Raw genomic sequence first — 21,005 nt, 5'->3', positions numbered from 1 at the left:
TTTGGATTTGCTCTTCCCTCACTTAACTCCAGGGCTCTTTCATCTTTTCCAAGTTCTTTATGAAATATCATCTTTTTAGGGAATGACTTGAGAGAATGAATGATGTGTCATGACACAAATGTGTGAATGGTATAACATGGTATGAATGAACAGATGCTATAAATAAGACTTAGAGCACCAATTTTATATGCTTCCTCTTTTAATAGAAGTCAACACACAACTTTCAATATTCATTAAGAACCCATTACATGTAAAACAATGTATTTGATTGATTGCTATTAGTGAAGGAAAATATTGAAATAAACTTGTTGCTTTAGCAGATGTTCTTGAATATTTTCAGCACACACCAGAACAAATAGTTGACTTCCTCAGCCACTGAGAAAACAGTATTCACTAACAAAAAGGAATATCTATCAAATATCCTGGGGCTTCCTCCGTCTAGGCAATCAGAATCTACAAACACAATCCTTTAGTCTAGGCAGTATTTAAATCTCTGCACTGTTCGAAATATGACCGAGTAAATAACTTCTTTTTTTGGTATCAATTCTTTGTTCTCTATGGTAAATTGTCTAACCTCATCCAATTCTCAATTCAGGTTGAGATAACAGGGCAAGTTGGCAATGAGGGAGCTTGAGAAAACAAAATCTTAAAATTTAAAAATTTTAAAAATTAGGACTATTGCAGAATAGCTCTGATTATGTACATTTAAGTTCTTTAAATTCTCCTTTTTTCTTTTTTAAATCCAACTTTCACTCCACACTACTTCTATGATTGAACTCATGATTCAAAAAAGGAGAAACTATCAACCTGAGACAATGCAATGTGTAGATCACCCTAGGAATGGATTGGAGGATTGGAGAGTACAGAGAAAAACAGAAGGATTAAGGGATCAGGTGAAGAATAATGCTCAATTTATAAACACGTTTCATTTCAAGCCAACAAGTGTCTCTTGCATGCAAAGCAGTAGGCTCATCATTTCAGTAATAATGAAATGACTCAGGATAAGTCTCTGTCATCAAGAAACTGGGAGCCCTGGAGTATTATTTAAAAACATGCAGAGTAAATGAAGAAACTACAAGGAGAGAGAAAACAAACTGACATTAAGTCAGATGTTTTACTATACCAGGGGCAGTCAAATACACCAACAACACTTCCAAAAATTTCATGTAAGGTCAGACATGATAGGTAACTTGTTTTAAGTCACTAAAGCTAGAAAGTTAATATAGATCGGCTTTGTTTCCTGCCTATTTTTCAAAGTTCAGGCTTCTTTCAGAACACTGTTGATGAATGGACGCCCCTAAGAGGTGTGCGAGGGGAGTAAATTTTGGCTGGACACTTCCCAGTCACCCTGCAAAGAACAAAGAAATCAGAGCGATCTGGGGGCGGCGCTTGGGGTGGGCCTTGAAGGATGAACCCGAAATTGGGCGGGAACCAGTGTGGGGGGAAAAGGGCGGGGCTCTCAGGCTAACAAAGTAACAGAGCTGTTTCCCCCCAATCCTTTGAGTCCAGGGAGAGTCAGTCCAGGTTGAAGGCTAGCATCCCGCCGCTTCCTCCCTCCCATCTTTCCCATGGACTTTTTCAGTGTTCTGGAAGCACTGAATCCCCTGGACGGTGGGGGTTGTCCGGCAGGCTGGAGCCCCTAGGCACGCGCTGAGGACTGGGTTAGAACGTTCGCCCCCGAGGCGGGCGGGGCGGAGCCGCAGGCGCACCTGCCAGGCAACGGTGTTCGAGGCGCCTGCGCGCTGTGATGTGTCTTGACTCCCGCCTCACTCTGTGTTTACGTGGAGATGAAGTTGGCGGTGGCGACTGCTGTGCTCCTGTGGACCAGGACAATTCGCCAGTGATTGCAGCGACTGACTGGTTTTGTTCCTGGGGAGGCAGCTCCCGGCCGGGCCCTGCGGCCTGGGTCGGGGAGCTAGCCGTCCCACCTCTGTCTGAACCGATTTTTCCTTTCTACCCCCAACCCCCTCCATGTTCTTTCCCTGCCTACCCCGCAGAAGCCATGGAGGACGAAGAAAGAAGGAGAAAGGTAGAAGCTGGCAGAGCGAAGGTAGGAGAGCCGGGGACCGCCGGTCCAGAGGTGGGAGGCGGTGGCCGGGAAAGGGTGGGAGGAGGCCTGGGGAACGAGTTTGTGGCCGCCGGGTGCGCTGCCCTCGGAGGGAGGTACTGCAGGGTCTGGGTTTCCTCCCCTCCCTCCTGTCCCTTTTCCTAGGACGTGTAAAGCCCGGTGCTGCTACCTAGCTGAGGAGACTTCGGTGGTGATTGAATGGTGTGGCTCTTTTCTCACGACTGCCCCAATAAAACACCTCTCTCTCTTTTTTCTTTAAACCATATTGATAATTAGGTGGTAATTAATAGCCTTTAAAACTTCAGCCCTTTACTTTTAAAGGGAGTTTTATGGGTGGTGCAGGCATTGTGTTTTCCAGGGCGGGGATTTAGAGCTTTCCTTTAATTCAGTGGGGAATTTGTGCGCTGATCATCAGCTTGTCTTCTTTAGGTGGCACGCTGGCACTCGAGGACGTGTGTGAGATTGGCCTGTGACAGCTGCCTCAGCAGTGGCCTGAGTGTGCCACAAGTGCTGGCTGTGAACTTGGCTTTAGGGGCATTTTTAAAAGCGTGTCTTTGTACGTTCCTGTTTGGAGGTCTTTGTCATGGCAGTTGGTTTTGTATCCTGTGGATTGGAAGTTCTGAAGACGGGAAGATTCCACAGAACAAAGCTTTAGAATTCCTGCTTTAAATAATTTGTTTTACGTGTGTGTGTGTGTGTGTGTGTGTGTGTGTAGTGAAGTTCTGATTTTATGTGTGTGTGCGTGTGTATATGTATGGAAATTGTAACGCAAACATTACAAAATTGTATTATGCATAGATATCCTTCTTGGGGCATCATGAAAAATTTAACGTAGACAAAATATAAATTGAATAGCATTGTTTTAAAAAAATTATATATTTGAGCAGCTCTTTAGGCTTGCCTGAAAGGCCCCCTTCCTCCCTACAATGAGTTACTTTTTATAGGTGATATTCTTTTTAGAGCTAATGGATAACAATCATACTTGGAACACAATTAACTATTTTTCCTCTCTTCCTTTCTTTCTTCATTCTTCCACATAAACAAAGGAAACCAGGTCAATTATTTCAGTAATCAATGAAAGAAAGGCCTTAATGCAGAGATGCAGTAGTAGATGTTCATCAGAAGTGTGTTAAAGGAATGTGTAGGTTAACCAGCTTCATATTGCTAAAATATAATTGACTTTTCTATAATCTCCCCCTTTTAATGTTAAGACTTAAATGCTTGTATGTAAACAGGTAGATTTTGTTTTTTACTCTAGGATATATAAATGAAGGAACATTGGCATTTTCAGAAGCCCAAAATTGCTTACAGTTGTGCAACCCAAGGGACTAAACAAGGGACTAAGCAAACACTCTGCATCTAAGGAATTGAAAGTAATTTTGTGTACCTTTTCAAAAGCATGGAAGTTCTGGTTAGATATCTTATTTGTTACCTAAGAATGTTTACTGCCTTCTACCAAATGTATCTTTCTTAAATGTATGTAAAGCAGTTCTACTAAACATAGTTAACTTTGAACAGTCACATTTCATAATAATTAAATTGCTTGCTCTAAGTAGATTTGGCAAAGTAGAATTTTGATTTCTTTATGTATATATTTCTTTATCTTTCAAAAGTCTACCTATGGGGTAAAAATCTTTGTAAGTTAATTTTTATTGTAGTTTATTTTCCCCTAGAAATGAACCCAGTTTCCAGTAAGAGATCCTTGAGGCCTTTAAGGCAACATATGTTTGCTGTCACATTAGCTATCTGGTATAAAATACTTTACTGAGGTCATGATTCCTCAGCCATGTAAGGGCAATGGAATATTATACAATCATTAAAAGGATTAAGGCTGAGAGGGACATGGTAAATAGAGTGAAAACAACATTATCAGAAATAGTTTAGATGTTGCAGTGGCATACACCTGTAATCCAAGCTACTCAGGAGGCTGAGGCAAGATCCTGTCTGAGGGGAAAAAAAAGGGGGGGAGCTTACATTATAGCTCAAAGGTAGAGCACTACTGCCCTTTATCTCCACTACTGCAAAAACAAAACTAAACAAAGTATGTACATTATTTCATTTGTATAAACATGTGCTTTTATAATGGGATTGAAAAACTATTATAAATATAGTTATTCATGGGCTAGGATATAGCTCAATGGTAGAGCACAAGTTCCTAGGTTTAGTCCCCAACATCAAACAAAATTTATAAAGCAGTTCTACTAAACATAGTTAACTTTGAACAGACACATAATCAGCAAACTTAGATCAAGAGGTGGAAATAGAGAAATGGCAACAGTCTCTGCTTTCCAAAGTAGGAGAGACAGATGCTCCTGGGTAATAAGTACAGTGAGAGGTTGGATTTTGGATCCTACCCCCCCACAACATTTTGTTAAAATATTTAAAATGCTACTGACTCATTTTCTAGAATATTTTATAAGAAAAACTCTCAATATCAATTAAATGCAACCTAGCATATTGCTTTTCAAATAGCAGGTATTCAATAAGTGTTTGCTTCTCTCCAGGTATGCATGCTGGCAAGATGAGCTGGTCAAAGGAGCTGGCTGCAACATTGAAGTAAGGAAACAGCAAAGAATCATGCAACCCATGGACACCAGTTTCTCAGGTGGAGGGTGGGGCTGCTCTGCCACCTCAAGGGTCCTCTTCCACGCTGGAAGGCAAGAGGGCAAGAGAGCAAGTGCACTTGGAACCCCTCTGTTTATTAGGGAAAAGACATTTGATAGAATGTTCCACCCCAATAAGGCAGGGGATAGTGTTTCAGCAGGGGTTGCACAATTCTGTTGGGTACTGCTCAAGCCCAGAGCTGAGGCTCTTTCTTGATGAGTGGGGGTAAAAGCCACTTTCTTGGTATAACACATGGTGAGGCGTATGTTGCCAGTCCAATATCCCCTTTACTCAAGGCTTTTGGAGGGGCTTAGCTCATGCACAGGGCAGTCCCTGACATTTGCTTCTTGAATGAACGAGCAGAATGACAGAATAAGTTCTAAATGAGTGTAGTGTTACCAGCTAGGTTGGAATTTAATAAGAGTAATCCAGAATTTTCTTAATCAGAAGTCTCTTATTGCTGGTATCAAAAAACACCTAAAATGATCATTTCCCAAAATTTATTCAGAGACTTGGTTCTCCAAGTATCTCATTTATTCATAAGACTTAAGTGTTAATATTTGATAACAGTTTTACAACATACAACTTTTTAATCTTTTTCTTGGTAATTGGTCTTCTGTTTCTTTCTCTCTAGATTTCTCTAAATTTCCTTTTTCAAGACCTTATAATAAATGATCATTTTAAAATTCTCATGTATACAGTATAGTATAATTTAAAAAAAATTTAGTTGCAAATGGACACAGTACCTTTATTTTATTTATTTATTTTTATGTGGTACTGAGGATTGAAACCAGAGCTGCACAAGTTGCTAGACAAGTGCTCCACCATTGAGCCACAACCCCAACCCCTACAGTATAGAAGTGTACTTTGTAAAGTATTTTATATTAACCAAAATCTGCAGTAATAGGAGAATGAATTATTTTATGTAGTCATTAAAATAATTCTACAAACACTTTTCAAGTTGGGAAAATGCCCACAGATAATGTCAGGTTAAAAAAAAAAAAAGGTACGTGTAAGTATTTATATATGAAGACATCTGAAAAAACATGCACCAAGATGTCAGTTGTGGTTGTCTCTGGGTAGTGGGTTATAGGTATTTTAATTTTTTTATACTTTATTTTACAAATTCTCTACAACATTATTCTTTTATGATCAGGCACAATGTTCAGGTCAGGTATCATTTTTTTTCATTTTTTTTTGGTGGGGTTCTTTTTTTTTGGTCTGTTTTGGAACTGGGGGTCGAACCCAGGGCTTTGTGAATGCAAGGCAGACGCTTTGTCACTGAGGAACATCCCAGCCCCAGGTATCATTTTTAAGAAAAAGATATTACATGCAGTATGATAAACAGGTTAATGTTGTATGACTCTCATACAGAACAAGAATATGAAATGCAAAATAACTAGGTCTCGTACATTAGTGTAGTCCTGGAACTCTAATTCTTACTCCAGTACCGCTTGTATTATGTAGTCAGAATTCTATATTATTGGACATTTATGGATTGCCTTTTTGTTTTTGTCATTCTTATCCATTTTCCTTGCTGTCAGTTTTTTGGTTTTTCCTATGAACTTGCTTGTCCAGCTTTGTATTTTCTCATTTGCCTTTTCCCCTAACTTGCTGCTTTAGATTTGTTGTAACAAAAGAACCCAGAAACTGAGGTTAATGGAATGATTTGTAAGAATCAAGGGCTAATGGAACTTAGTAGAAAGGACTTCGCGGCAATTCAGTTTTTCTGATGCTAGGTAGTTCTTTGGTTTGCTGTTGGGTCCTCAACTATCTCCTCAGTATTGATGTTGCAAGAAGCCCAATACTTGGAGATGTTAACTACATTATTAAATATTTTCAGAGCTGGGCTTGACCTCATTTACAAGTTCCTGACAGAGATGGCCCCACATAGGCTATCCTTGTAGTGAATCAACCAAACTATTTCAACTCCATTTTAAATGACTTCATTTTTTCCAAGTAAAATTATTTATAATTATATAAATAGTTAATTATTAGTGAAAAAAATTAAAGGACAGTTGTGTATTTAGAATGAAATTAGTCCTATAAATCACTTTTGCTATATTTTTTAAAAGTACTTCAAATGTATTAGAATTCAGCAAAAGCAAAGTATTATACTTCTATAGCATTTTATATAATTGTCATTATTTATTGAATAATTAAAATTTTTACTACATTCAGTAACTTGGAATTATATGAGTTTTTTTTTTGTTGTTGTTGTTTAACAAGCATTTTTAGTTTGTAGAGTAAGGCCAGTGTTGTAATGTTCTGTGTAAGCTCTCTTATTAGGTTATTGATAGGATTTTTCAATTACTGTGCTGCTCTGATAGGCAAGCTAGTTATGGTATAAAATTGTTTCTTGCATTTTCAGATATTCTGCTCCACAGTGAAGAAAGCTATTCTCCCTCTCTGATTTCTTTTAAGCTTTCTAGTTTTTTATACTTGTGACAGGTCTTACTTAATTTTCAAAGTTACATTTGATAACAGTTTTACAACGTACAATTTTTTAAGCTTTTTCTGGATATAGCAATTTGATGCCTCCATCAGAGACTGGTGCGTTCCTGTGATTTAAAACTAATTCATGACTTTTGGGCTTTGCTGAAATAAAAGAAAACATGGTGTTGAGAGGAAAGAATAGACATGACAGGCTTCTTGAAATGTATGTTAAAGAAATTTCTCTTAGGCAGGAAAACAGAGCATCAGTAAAATCCAATGAAGAGATAATTTTGTTTGAGAACAATTTTTATCCCACTCCTGTTCTCATCTAGTCCCTTGGATGTGTCTTTTATTTTACTTCCTCTTTTCACTTTTCAGTTTTATTGACAGAACACCACAGATATCCTTACTGAATGATAACCCACAGCAACGAGGAAACAAAAAAGATAGATTTCATCCAAAGGATTGGACTATGACAAGAGTGCGACAAAAATTTTTAAAACAAAAACGTTTCTTATTTTTGTTAAATAAAAAGGTTTGTAGAAAGAGCTAAACTATGACTATTAAACATTTAATTTAGGCTGCTGATGATTGAAATGTGAATAAATTTCTTCTAATATGACAAATAGAAAAAAGTTCTGGTAAATTGTGAAACATTAGTGATAAGGGACATTATTTTTATTTCTTACTAAGATTTTAATAAAATTAAAATTAGGCATTCTATTTAATTGGTTAGCATCCGTGTAATTGGGAGCCAGGCATGGTGATGCATGCCTGTAATCCAGTGATTCAGGAGACTGAGGAAGAAAGATCACAAGTTCTAGGCCAGTCTCATCGATTTAGTGAGACCCTAGGCCACGTAGTGAGACCCTGTCTCAAAATAATAAATAAAAAGGGCCACGTGCAGTGGTGTTTACATGTTTGGCTGTTTTCACTTAGTGTAATGTTTTGAGGTTCAGCCATGGTGTAGCATGTGTCCATGCCTCATTCCCTTTTATGACTGAATAATATTCCAGTGTGTGTATATACAGCAATGTGTTCACACTTTAATCCATTGATCGGCATTTAGATTGTTTCTATGTATCGTCTATTGTGAATAGTGCTGCTTTGAACATTTGTATACAAGCATTTGAATACCTGTTTTCATTTCTCTTGGGCATATATTTAGGATTAAGAATTCTGGGTCTTATAGTAATTCCATTTAACATTTTGAAGAATCTCCAAATTGCTTACCATAGTGGCTTTACCATTTTACTGTACCATTTCATTTTACATACCCACTGATAATGCTAGTTTCTCTGTATCTCAACAAATTTGTTTTCTTTTTTTAAAATCATAGCCATTCTAGTGGGGATAAAGGGATTTCTCACTGTGGTTTTAATCTTGTTTTCTTGATGACTAATGACACTGAATGTCATTTTTGTATGCTTTTTGGCCATTTGTAGATCTTCAGACTATTCAAGTCCTTTACCTATCTTGTAATTTGGTTGTTAGAAATTTGTTTTACATATTATTATTAATATATATATATATATATATACATCAAGGGAGAGAGCATGTATGGTCATGTACAAGAGAGAAGCAGACAGAAATACATATTTCCAGTGGGATTATCTTCCATCTCTCTTTTTTTTTTTTTTTTTTTTGTAAAGCTTGTATGGCTCACCAAAATTTAAACTGGTACTTCCTTTGAATAAGCTGTTGGTGAGTTGATTACAGCGTGATGGTGAAGTTTGAGTTTTTTGTGGTGCAGTGAGTCATTCCATTCCTTGACCAGCTGGTCAAATGGGCACCTGTTGGTCTTTTGGCTTTATCATTACCAATATATATCAGTTTTGGGGGAAAAATGACTTAGTCTTCCATAACAAAAAGCCCTGTCATTTTTCTGTGTGAACATGATAGACATGTGTATGTATTCTACCTAGTACAAAGGATTTTTATTGTCATATCAACTCCCCTTTTACTTTTTGTGGTACTTTTCACTAAAATAGAACTTAGGATATTTAATGCCCATTTAGGTACACCTCCTAAAGCTTGGTTAATTTGTTCATGGGTTTTACACTGTTCAAAAGTGCTAAATGTTAAGACTGTTCATAAATTTAGCATTGTTCCAGGAGTAGTTTTGCCTAGGTTATTTATTTAAATCTATATTCTTTTGTTCTATGTAAAATTCCTTTATCTTACATGAACAATGTAATTCTTGTTTGCAGTTGCTGTCCTCTTTTGGGTTACTGTTTGCTCTGATTTTTATGTAATCTAAATTTTTTTGTGTAATTCTAAGATTTTTGTGTGTGTGTTGATGTGTTTCCTCTTTTAGAGATCATTTTTAGAGCCTCAAGTTATTTTGATGATTCAGAACTAATCTATATATTATACAAAGTCCTATTTAAAAATTTGACTTTATAAATTGTATTGATTGATTAGATTTTCTGACTTACAGATTTCTGAAAAACTAACAAGATCTACAGTTTCTTTCTCTAGCCACTCCCTAGCCCCTCAACAACCCTGGGATTGAGCCCAGAGGCTCATGCATGCTAGGCCTTCTATTTCTTGATATTGCATATACTATAAAATTCCTTGTTGTTTTCTAAGGATTGTTCACTGAGGGGGCTCAGTAATTAGGTTTTATTTATTCCTCAGAGGTCTCAGTTTTATTCAAGTTGGTGTTTTTTTACTAGTTGTTTTCCCCAGGGAAGATAGAAAAAGGAACCAATTATAAATAAAATACTAGTTCAAGAATCAAATTTAATGTGTGAAAAGTGTGTGAGGGAGATGTGGGGGGTTGTTGTTGCCATAGGTGTGGTCAATGTTCTCAGTTAACTTCCCGCATCATTGATATTTTATTGAGTGCATGTGTATATGTTGATTCCTTGAAAGTTGAATAAATTAGTAGATGCTCTAAAGATCAAGGTATTAGAAAAGGTGTAAAAACTGCATTAACAAATGTGCATTAGGAGGACATTTTTTAAATGAAATAATGGGTTTTAGCTAAAAGTCACAGAAATTCTATATTCTACTAATAGATAAATATTTTTGGTGTGAAATCTTTTATATTTGTCAAACTAGTCTTTACTTTTGACTTGCATAAATTCCTTTTTAGTGAACTACATGTCTGAGTATTTCTAATGACTTTCATTTTTCTGCTTCAAACAACCAATACCAATTTTTAAAATAAAGTTTGACAGAAAAAGTTTAATTTGAGATTTATTTTTGTATATGATATTTATTTTGTAAATTAAAAGGATGAAATAATATTTTATATAGGCCTCAAGATTTTAATTTTATAAAAGAAGAGTCTATACTTATGTTTTTCCTAGGATATGAACTTAAATTGTTTTAATGTTCTAAGTTTTCTCTGTCTCATGCACCATCAAATTTTCTATGCACAGTAGTGTTTATTTCAGGACGCATCTTGATTGAAAAATCTTTTGAACATTATGGAATTATTTTTTTATACTCATAGCCAAATCCCAAACCTAATTTTTTTTTAAATTCAAAATCTGCCTCATTCTATTCCTATCTCACACCCTAAAAAAATCAGGCCTAACTCACCTTTTATGTGATTTTTTTTTTGACTCTGTTAATTTTCTCAAGTTGATTCTGTACATTGTCACTGTCTTGATCTTAAAATGTTCCTTTCATTTTGTTACTCGGGTATTTTCAGTCTTATTAATCTATTTAATATTTATTTGACCTCCATGCAAGTTGGTGTAGATTCAGAGATAAAAAAACCCCACAGGCCTGCCCCTAATATTTTCACATTCTAATAGAGTAGAAAGTCAACCACGATACAGTAAGTGAAGTGCAGATAATCATTTATTTACTCATTTGATAAATACATTTGTGCACTTATTGCTTGTTATATCTTGTGCTAGACTTTAGAATGTGAAAGACATGGAATCTGCTAAATACAAGATTCATTTAGTTAGTAGTAGGCAGAAATATAAACAGATATTTATAAATTTAGGAATGTAATATAATTCTGGCTCTATGAAAAACACAAGGGAGAAATATCTGATTCCATTTGGCAATTAGAGAAGGCTTCTTGCATGGATAAACTCTGAATGAAGCCTTGAAGTTTTGAGAAAAACTTGGTGAAAAAGGAGAGAGGTGTGGGTAGAAACTTCAGGAAAATGAGACAGGAAGAGTAAAGCACCGAGGTGTAGAACAGTTTGACTTTTTTGGGGGAAGGTGTACAAGAGCTTGGTATTATTGGAATATAAAGGTATAAGCAAGATAGGGCAAGAGATGAAGCTAAAGAAGGTAGGTCTGGGCTCTAGCCTGAGGGTCTTGAATTTCATGTTAAGCAGATTGTTATCCTGAAGGTTGTGGGATATGTTGATGGGTTTTAAGACAAGGAGTAATATGGTTACATATACATTTATTCATTTAAATTCTTGCATTTAAAAAATTATTTTTAACTGATAGTTAAAAAGATTGAGTTTCAGATTGATCCAATTTGCAGCTGTATGGAAGATAGACTTGAGGGTAAAACTATTTAGAGGCTGTTGAACTACAATTGAGACAGTGAAATAAGAGTGAAAGTGTAGGGATAATCAAGAAATATAGAGAGGATAAAATCAGAATGTGATTGGTTGGTAAAGGAGAGAACATGGATAGAAGGTTGGTGTTATCACTAAGAGAAAAAGAAGAACAGTTTCAGTTGTTGACTTCAGGCAAGATTGGGAAATCAGTTTGGAATATTTTGTATTAGAAGTTCCTTATGAGACATCTGAGTGGAATTTTTCAAAAATTTTCTTGAGAAAAGTATAACCTATAGTGGCTAACCCAGATTGTATGGGATCAAGTGTGACTTTGTCATTTATGGCTATATGTCTTTATGAAGTTATACTTAACCTCTCTGTAACTCAGTAACTCATCTGTAAATGTTGATACTGGGGTTGATGTGAAGATTTAGCATTCTAGTATAAAATACTTTAGAATTTTGTCATGCTGTAAAAAGTCTTAAAGAATTATTAGCCATTCTTAAAATCATTGTCATGTTGGAATTTAGAAGATTAACACTATATAGCAGAAAACTAGAGTAGAGAAATATGCTGGGATCAGATAATGAGGGACTGTATGTATCACTTAAAAGTAGTATGAATTTTAACCTAAATATAGCAGAAAACTTTTTTTTTAAGTGTGTTATATCTTAACCTCTGAAAGTGTTCTTTCCAAATAATTTATTATTTTTAGGTAGGTATGCTGCCACCAGGTGGTAGGTATGTGTTACTGTTGTACAAATGAAGCAATAAAATTATCATTTTTTAAAATGAAGTATTGATTTGATTAAGATCGCTGAATATAAACAGTCTAATTCTGGTAGGACTTCCTTGTTTCAAAACAAAAACTAAGATTAGTTAAGATGAGGTAAGAGAGGGTTGTTGTAAAAATGCAGAGATTTCAGAGGAAGGATGGAGAAGTATAGTAGGGCCTCCGAGAATCTGAAAAGCCATGGAAAATTGATGCCATTCTTGCCACCATTTCTTATCTCATTTCCATATTTTTGTATATTAACTTCCTTTATTTACACATCAGTTTGTGAATGAACAAAAATTATAGGATGAATTTCCAAACCTATGCTATATAGTGGAATGGTTTCCCATTGAATACATTTTTAAAAAAATTTTTAAAAGGCAAAAAAATCCCCAATATATAAACAGTGGAAGCAAATCTCATAAAATAAACCACTATCTGGTGGTTCCAAAATTTTGCTGTACACTCGAAGCTCCTGGTAAGCTTTTTAAAAATTCTTTTTAATGTTTAGAACACACCCCATGCCAAAATCAGAAAGTTTCACTATTTTAAAAAGATTTTCAAAGAGCAGAAAAGTTTAAAATCCATTGATAGAGCCACTTTGCATGATTTTGCAATACTTGAGTGATTATATATTATGACTTCTTATAAGCCAGGTACTTTACTTGGTGTGCTTCTGTAAGGATTATTTAATGCCAGAAGGAAAACTGGCTGTATTGGATATAGAGAAAAGTGTCTTGGGCTGCAACTTATCTTGTAGGTTGATCATGTGTACTCTAATTTAGAGGTCATTTTAGTGGTGTGGCTGTAATTACATGAGGATCAAATTATGAACTAATTTTAGAATCTTTCATAAAAGATATCTCTTCTCTATAACCTTTCTGGACAGCTCTGCTACTTCCTTGTTCCCTACTTTCAAGAGAAGAATCTAATTGATTCACTCCTCTTATCAAAAGAGGGTGAAAACAGATGTCATGGATGGTAGAAGTTGTAAGTACTGGCCAGTTCCCTCAGAAGGAAGTTCTACATACTTTAAAAGTACTTCAGTGTTTCACCTACAAAGAATGCATGGTAAATATATATATATATAATATTAAAACAAGTGAAAAAAAGACCTCTACATCTATCACTTAGATTAAAAACATTCATGTACCAATGCATTAAAATCTTTATCTAATTCCACCCCTAGCACCTGAGCTAACTATAGTTCTGAATTTATCATCACCTTGCTTTTTATACCACATATGTGTACATAAACTATACTTAGTTTTCTGTTTTTGAACTTAGTGGTGTCATTATGTGAAGTCTTCAGTGATTTTCCTTTTGTTCAATATCATTAGATCATTTTCACTCCTGCAATAGTATTCCATTATAGAAATTTATCTCAGTGTCCATTCTCATCAGTGAGCATTCAGGTCATTTCCAGTTTTGTTACTGTTACAAATACTTCTATTGTGTTAGGTTATGTCTGCAAGTGCCAAGGGTTTAGAGTTGGATAGAAATCATGAATCCTGTGTTCCCTTAATCCTTGAGTACTAGAGAGTGTCTTTGAAAATGAGGTAGAAAGAGGAAGTGAAATCAATAGCAACCTGGTGAGGCTGGAGTTGTAGCTCAGTAGTACAGCACTTGGCTAGCAGGTATGAGGCACTGGATTTAGTCCTCAGCACCATATAAAAATAACTTAATAAAATGGGAATTGTGTTTATCTACCACTAAAAAATAAAAAAAAATGAAAAAAGCAAAACTTGTATTTGTTAATATTATCCACATGGTTTCATTATATAAATCATCAAACAGACATCACTGGGAACTATTGATGAACACTGGATACCCATTGACCATTAACATGGATCACTGACCTGAACAGAGGTAGCAGTTCTTTTATTTTTTTTTCTATTTTTTTAGTTGTAAATGAACACAATATCTTTATTTTCTGTGGTGCTGAAGGATTAAACCCAGTGCCTTACACGTGCAAGGCAAGTGCTCTACCACTGAGCTAACCCCAACTCAGTTCTTGTATTTTGAGTTGATATTTCCTGCCAAAACTATATGCTTACCAGAAGGAATCATTTATAATCTAGACTTAAAAATTAATAAATAATAAAATAGCCTGCATGACAGTGAAATGAAGCAGAGGTAGGTGGTATCTGAATAATACTCTTTTGGATGTGATTTCTAGTAGGTATATAGTTTTATTATTCTTTAAGAAAATAGTTATTATTGAAGGTGGAATGGTGGTGGAATGACAGTGGCAGGAGAAGACAGCCTGAGACATAAACATACAAAGACTGAGTATACTATCCCAAGCAGCAATTGTAAATGATATTCTTGCTAGACATTTTCTATCAAGCATCTGAAATGAAACTCTCACATTGATTTGGATTGCCCTAGAGCCAGGAGTACTGGATTCAGTTGACTTCAGGCTAAAAAGAAAACACTCTTGGTTTTCATCATAAACATAGGAACCAATGTGATAGTATAATGAAATGAGACTCCAATATAAAACTGTAGCCACTGCTTTAGCATTTATCACTTTGTTCCTCACTCTGTCTTGGTATTCTAGTGCTAATATCATTGTATTGATTCATGGAAGAAACTAAAAAGATTGTTTCATGACCTAAATTTTTGTTGTATATGTTTATATGTGCATATTAGATACAGAGATCTCTCTGTGTATGCACATATACTTACATGCATCTATATGTATAAAATAAGCAGATGTAAATGGAAAACATAGGCACCATAAAAAATAGTTATAGTAATACATGGAGCCATGATAATATTATCAGTGAATATTCCTTAAAGATGTGTAGGGGCAGAAGGCAGTAAAGATCTTTGAAAGAAGAAAAAAATTACCTGTAGTCTCATAATCTACAAGTAATTATTTTTAATAATTTGTTTTAATTTTTAATAGTTTCTTTATATGCACAAATATATTTAAAAACTCCACTTGATTCACTTTATGCAGTTTTGTGCTCTTATTTTACCCAGCTTTATACTGAGAACATTTTCCCACATTAGAATTTTTTGAAAATATTTTTTGACAGCTGCATAACATTACATTGCATTAAGTAATTATAGCCATGTGTAGCCATGGACCTGAATGTATCATCTTAGGGTTTTTTTTTGTTGTTGTTGTTTGTTTGTTTTTGGTTAAAGAAACTATGTAGGAGTTCTAAAGTTCTGAGAAATAATGCCTATAATTAATGCCTAGAGGTGCCTCTTTCACAAAAAATCAGTTTTTAAAAATTCAGCAATTATTCAGAGCTTATATGCAGTCACTGTTCTAGACTTGGAGTGTATAATGAATGATTTTTATTAAAAGTCCCCTCCTTTATGGAACTTTCTAGTAATTTGTTCTGAATGATACTTAATAACATGAGAATAAAATAATGTTTTGGTAATTTTATGTACTTAGATGTGATTCGTTCTGAACACTGAATCATTCCACTTTTTCTGTATCCTGTACTATTTTTCAGTTGGGATTATTTAGTAATAGCTATATACTTTTTGTTGACTTGTATTTTCAAGCAACAGTTTACAATTTTCATAAGTAAAATGCTGGTTTCCTTAGAATTGCAGGTAAAGAAAGGAGAAAGGAAAGAAAATATTTGAAAAATTTTCTCAAAAAACCCCAAGACCTGGAGGAAATTTTAAATGATACTTCTAATGTATCTCTTCATTATACAGTTGAAGAAACTGAATTCTCCTGATGTTAAGTGGCTTGTCCACTGTCACATAGCTAGTACTATATGACAGCTCAGCACTATATTATATGTAGTCCATATTGTTTTGAAATTCAAGAAATATTTGGGTTGTCTGTATAGCCAGGCCATGAAGTACACAAAATTAAGATGATTCCTTAAGCTACAGAATCTGTTTTCTTTTTAAACATGAAGGTGATCGAATTGAATGAGATTATAGGCTATAAATAGGTTTGGTTGCTCAATGATTTAAAGTCTTATGGTCTTTTCCATTCTTGATTTCCTTAGTTTTATTTAGTACTATTTTTTTCTTACAGGTTTTTTTTTTTTTTGAACGGGGGGTGTGTCTTGCTGATTCTGAGGCTGACCCCAAGCTCCTACATTCAGGAGGTCCTTCTGCCTCATCCTCTCAAATAGCTGGGACTACAGGCATTCTACTAGGCCTGGTTTGTACCTTTTTTTATTTTGGAATATATGATTCAGAGCATCCTAAAATGTTGCTTTTATCTTTGCTCTCATTTGCCCTTCTTCAGCTGGTTTTTAGGTTAGTCGTTATAATCTTTTTGTTTCCATGATTAGGCCACCAAAGTTTTTCTGTGATAGTTTACATAGCTTCTTGCTTATCATCCATAAAGAAATATTAAAAAGGCTTAATGACAGCCCTGCAAAGAACAAATAGTCACCATAATTAGAATTATTTGGGATTTCTTCCATTTTCTACAGGAAAAACATAAAAATCACTTTTTATAGTTATATTTAAATACTATAGAGATTACCAGATTACATATTTTTGTAACATTCTCTTTGAGGTATGTGCATTTTCACGTTTGTTTTTCCTGTCATCAAAAAACACTTGTCAGTTTGGCAATTTCATTTGTTCATGCTTTAAAATTAATGTTCTAGGATTGTGAAATACAATGAAAAAGGACCTAAAAATACATAGAAAGCAAATTAGTATAATGAAAGGTTGGATTTGGAGTCAGATACTCTAGTTCTGTTTTGTTTTGCCACTGATTATAATATTGATCAGGTAACATTGATTTTTTAAAATATTTTTTATTTCTACATAATACATTTATTTTGTTTATTTACTTTTATGTGGTGCTGAGGGCCTCGCATGTGCTAGATGAGCACTCTACCGCTGAACCACAACCCCAGCCCCTAACAAATTGATTTTTATATATCAGCTTCTACATTTTTGTCTCAGTAAGTTATTTTCTGACCTCTCCCTACAGTCCCACAAATTGAATTTCCATTGTATGCTGTCTTTAATTTATATACTTTCTCTTCAAAGCACTTTTTATAACTTGAATGTACATATTTCTTTATTTGTTTAATATTATCTTTCTTACTGGATTACAATTCATGAGAGTTCATATGTGTTATTTATCACTACATGCCCTGTCATAGCTCACGATAGGCAGTCAATAAGTATTTGTTAAATAACTGAACTATATACTTACAACCTGAAATAAATCCAATTTTTATGCTTTCCAGGCATAAAACTACAACACATCTCTTTCGGAAGTCCTTTTTAAAGAAAATCAGGACAATACAGTTTCCTATAACACAATACACCTCTTCTCTCTCTTCTCACTGTCCATATATGTATATATGAACGATTGCCAGGCTTAAGAAATTGTGCTCTAACTCTTATTTCTCACTCCATTTAATAAGAGAGTTTAGCATTATACTCCAAAGTTCTACTTTTGGGGCCATGTGTTTCATTGATGTCTAGCACAGTGCCTGGCATGTAGTAAATAGTCAATGTACACACAAAAACCTAAACAGACTTCAATTAGTCATTTATTTTTGAAGGAACATCATAAAAACTTGGCATGTTTTTATATATGACATTTTGAAAATGTATTGTTTTATTGAGAATGATCATTTATAAAATTATAAATATTGAGTTTAAGGAACTCAATATATTTATATTCAGTTGTTTATTCATGTTCTGGTCAAGATAAAACATTTACTTGTGATCTGGTCTACTTTTGAAAGATAAATATGTGAACATAATATCTTTCCAGTAAATCTTGCAACTATTTCTGTGACTACGTATGTTAACACTTTTATAATTGGCTTCCAAATGACAAACACAGATGGCTGTAGTCTGAATTTTCAGCATGTTTTAGAATAAATGTTTTCTCAGTAATTTAAAGTGCATCATTTCAGTATCAGATGGTTATCTAATTGATTCAGTTTTTTTGCTTATCTGCTAGCTTGCCATTTTTCAAATTTAAAATAAAACTAAATAGTTATAAATGATTGAATACATGATACAATCTTATTCGTTTCACATTTTTATAAAACAGTAGTCTTACCAGAAAGCTATTATGGATATTATTTTTTATGAGAAAAGTTTTGTTCTGTTTTGGTTTTCTTGGTGGAGGAGGGAGGTTATAGTGAGAAGGATTCTTTTTATGTTCTTATTCATTTATTAGCCATTTTTGTAGTTGGTCTATTTAATAGTTACAGTAATTCCAGTCATATATTTCCTCTTTTTAAGGAACAAAGAAATTCACTTAGTGTCATTCTTTTATCTTTCACCTCTTAAGAGTGATTCAAGTAATTTGAAAATTGTTCATTTTAATTTTGAAACCATGGAACATTTTAATAAAGTAGAATTAGGTATGACTTTTATATGATCTTGCTTAGTGTGGTGACTTTTCAATAAAAGATAAATTATCTTTTTAAAAATTCAAAATAGGGGCTGGGATGTGGCTCAAGTGGTAGTGCGCTCGCCTGGCATGCATGCGGCCCGGGTTCAATCCTCAACACCACATACAAACAAAGATGTTGTGTCTGCTGATAACTAAAAAATAAATATTAAAATTCTCTCTCTCTCTCTCTTTCTCTCTCTCTCTTTTTTGCCGCAGCCCGGCAGCAGCAAACTAGCTGGGGGATGATGAACAACTTGTGTACGTTGATACAGCAGGAATGGGAGCCGTTTATTGTAGGACAGGAGCGGTATTTATACATTCCACACAGCTTATCTAATTAACATAAACTAGATACAGCAGTCAACCAATCAGAAATCTCCACACTTAATGGCTCCCTGGCATTATTTCACAAACCAATCCCTCTGGCAAAATGCCAGGCGCCCATCCAGACTTGTTTACAGAGTCTAACATCTTTTTAAAAAAATAGATAAAAAATTCAACATATATTTATTTAATATTGCTCTAGGCTTTTAATATATAGAAGTAGGGAGGAAAAAAAGTCCTTGCCCTCATGGGGTTTACCTTCTTCTTATTAATTTTTCTGAAAAAATAATATGACTCATATAATGAGTAGTATAGACCTAGAAGAGTATCTTTAATCATGTTTGTAGAAGTGATTCATTCTAAATACTATAATGGAACTATTTCTACTTTTTATTCCATATCTGTGTGCTTCTTTTTGCATTTAGTAACAGATATTCGTATTTTGGAGGTTTTTTTTTTGTTATTTTGTTGTTGTTGTTGTTGTTATTGTTTAAATCAAACTTTTCATTCTTTATATATCTATCTTTCATTTTGTGCTGATGGTTGAACCTGGGCCCTCTGTGCTTGCTAGGCAAGCACTCTACCACTGAGCCACATCCCCAGATCTAAGTCATTCTTTCTATAATGCAAAGTTAATAATTTTTTCCTTTGTTATATATTTTATATTTGAATAAATATTAGATATAAATTATTGATATAATCTAACACTTGGAATTTTAAGCAAAATCTTCATCTTTGCCTTGATAAATTTTTCTGACTAAATATATTCTGATGCAGAAACGTGATATTACAAGAAGTTTCTGAAATTGAGTATAAATATTATAAATGTTATTATTAGTATTTATTTTTTGGCATTGCATTCTCTCTAAGGGATGTTTTTAAATAATGCTCCTGGATTTCTGATTCTTTTTATAGTTAAAGTATTTGCCAATATTCTAGTTATTTTATTTTTAAAAATGATCTGCTATGCTCCAAGTAGTTCAAGTACATTCCAGCAGCTTAATAATGTGAAAATAGAGGCAACTGGTCTTGCACCTGTTCCTCAACACACTGGGTAGTTACTAAATAACTGGGAAAAATGTTAAATGTGATATATTTTTATACTCTGTAAGTATAATCATGAGCTATTTCTGACTTATGAATTAAATATCTTTATTAAGGGAATAGAACTTGTTTACATGCTTTTCTTCATCTACAGCAGATAATTTAAGTATAAAATGTTATTTATAAATAATGTATTTGCCACATATTTTGATAGTAACATTAGCATGATTGCTTTAATACTTTAGATAATAAGAAATTTATTTGCTGTCTTTGTAATTGGTCTGGTTAAGAGTTATGGTAATTCTAGGCATATATTTCCTCTTTTTAAGGCAGAAAGGAACTTACATGAGGTCTTCTTTTTTCTCCTCTTAAGAGTGATTCAGGAGCTCAAATTAAATTTAAGTCTTTGTCAGTAGTTGCTTTATATAAAAATCAGAAAACTTACTGTATTTAAAAAAATACAGTAATAGCTCAGCAATATATCCTTTGCCTAGCACATACAAGGCTGTGGGTTTGATCCTCAGTACTACATAAAAATAAATAAAATAAAGGTATTGTGCCCATCAAAAAAAAAATCTTAAGAATAAATAAATAAAATGTAAGTGAGCAATAGGAAAAGTACCTGTAATCTGAACTCCAAATGTAAACAAAAGTTGTTAAGGTTGTAGTTTTCCAGAATTTACCTATGCCTATGAATATAATGATGTTTAAATTCATCTTGGATATAATCATTGAAAGCTATGAGCCTGAGACTTGCCTTATCTTTTAAAAAATGAAGTGTAATTTTCCTTTCATGAAAAGAAATAGATATGCTACAATACTACTTTATACATGCTATTACATCACAAAGTCTTTACTAGCAATTGCTTGCATTGGCATTTTTAATATAAGTTCACTATA

At 34.1% G+C, this 21,005-nt stretch overlaps 1 protein-coding gene across 1 annotated transcript in view; it reads left to right on the top strand.

Moving 5' to 3' along the window:
- Positions 1–1,747: 1,747 nt before the first annotated feature.
- Positions 1,748–21,005, top strand: part of LOC143640992 (A-kinase anchor protein 9-like) — a 59,994-nt gene continuing 40,736 nt past the window's right edge. The window contains 2 exon segments of the mRNA XM_077108463.1: positions 1,748–2,163; positions 4,573–4,624. Coding sequence (XP_076964578.1) covers positions 1,748–2,163; positions 4,573–4,624 — 468 coding nt within the window.

This window comes from Callospermophilus lateralis, unplaced genomic scaffold (assembly GCF_048772815.1).
Source record: "Callospermophilus lateralis isolate mCalLat2 unplaced genomic scaffold, mCalLat2.hap1 Scaffold_82, whole genome shotgun sequence".
Classification (NCBI taxonomy): Eukaryota; Metazoa; Chordata; class Mammalia; order Rodentia; family Sciuridae; genus Callospermophilus; species Callospermophilus lateralis.
Note: the sequence above shows the minus strand (reverse complement) of the source record. Positions and strands in the feature narration are given on the sequence as shown.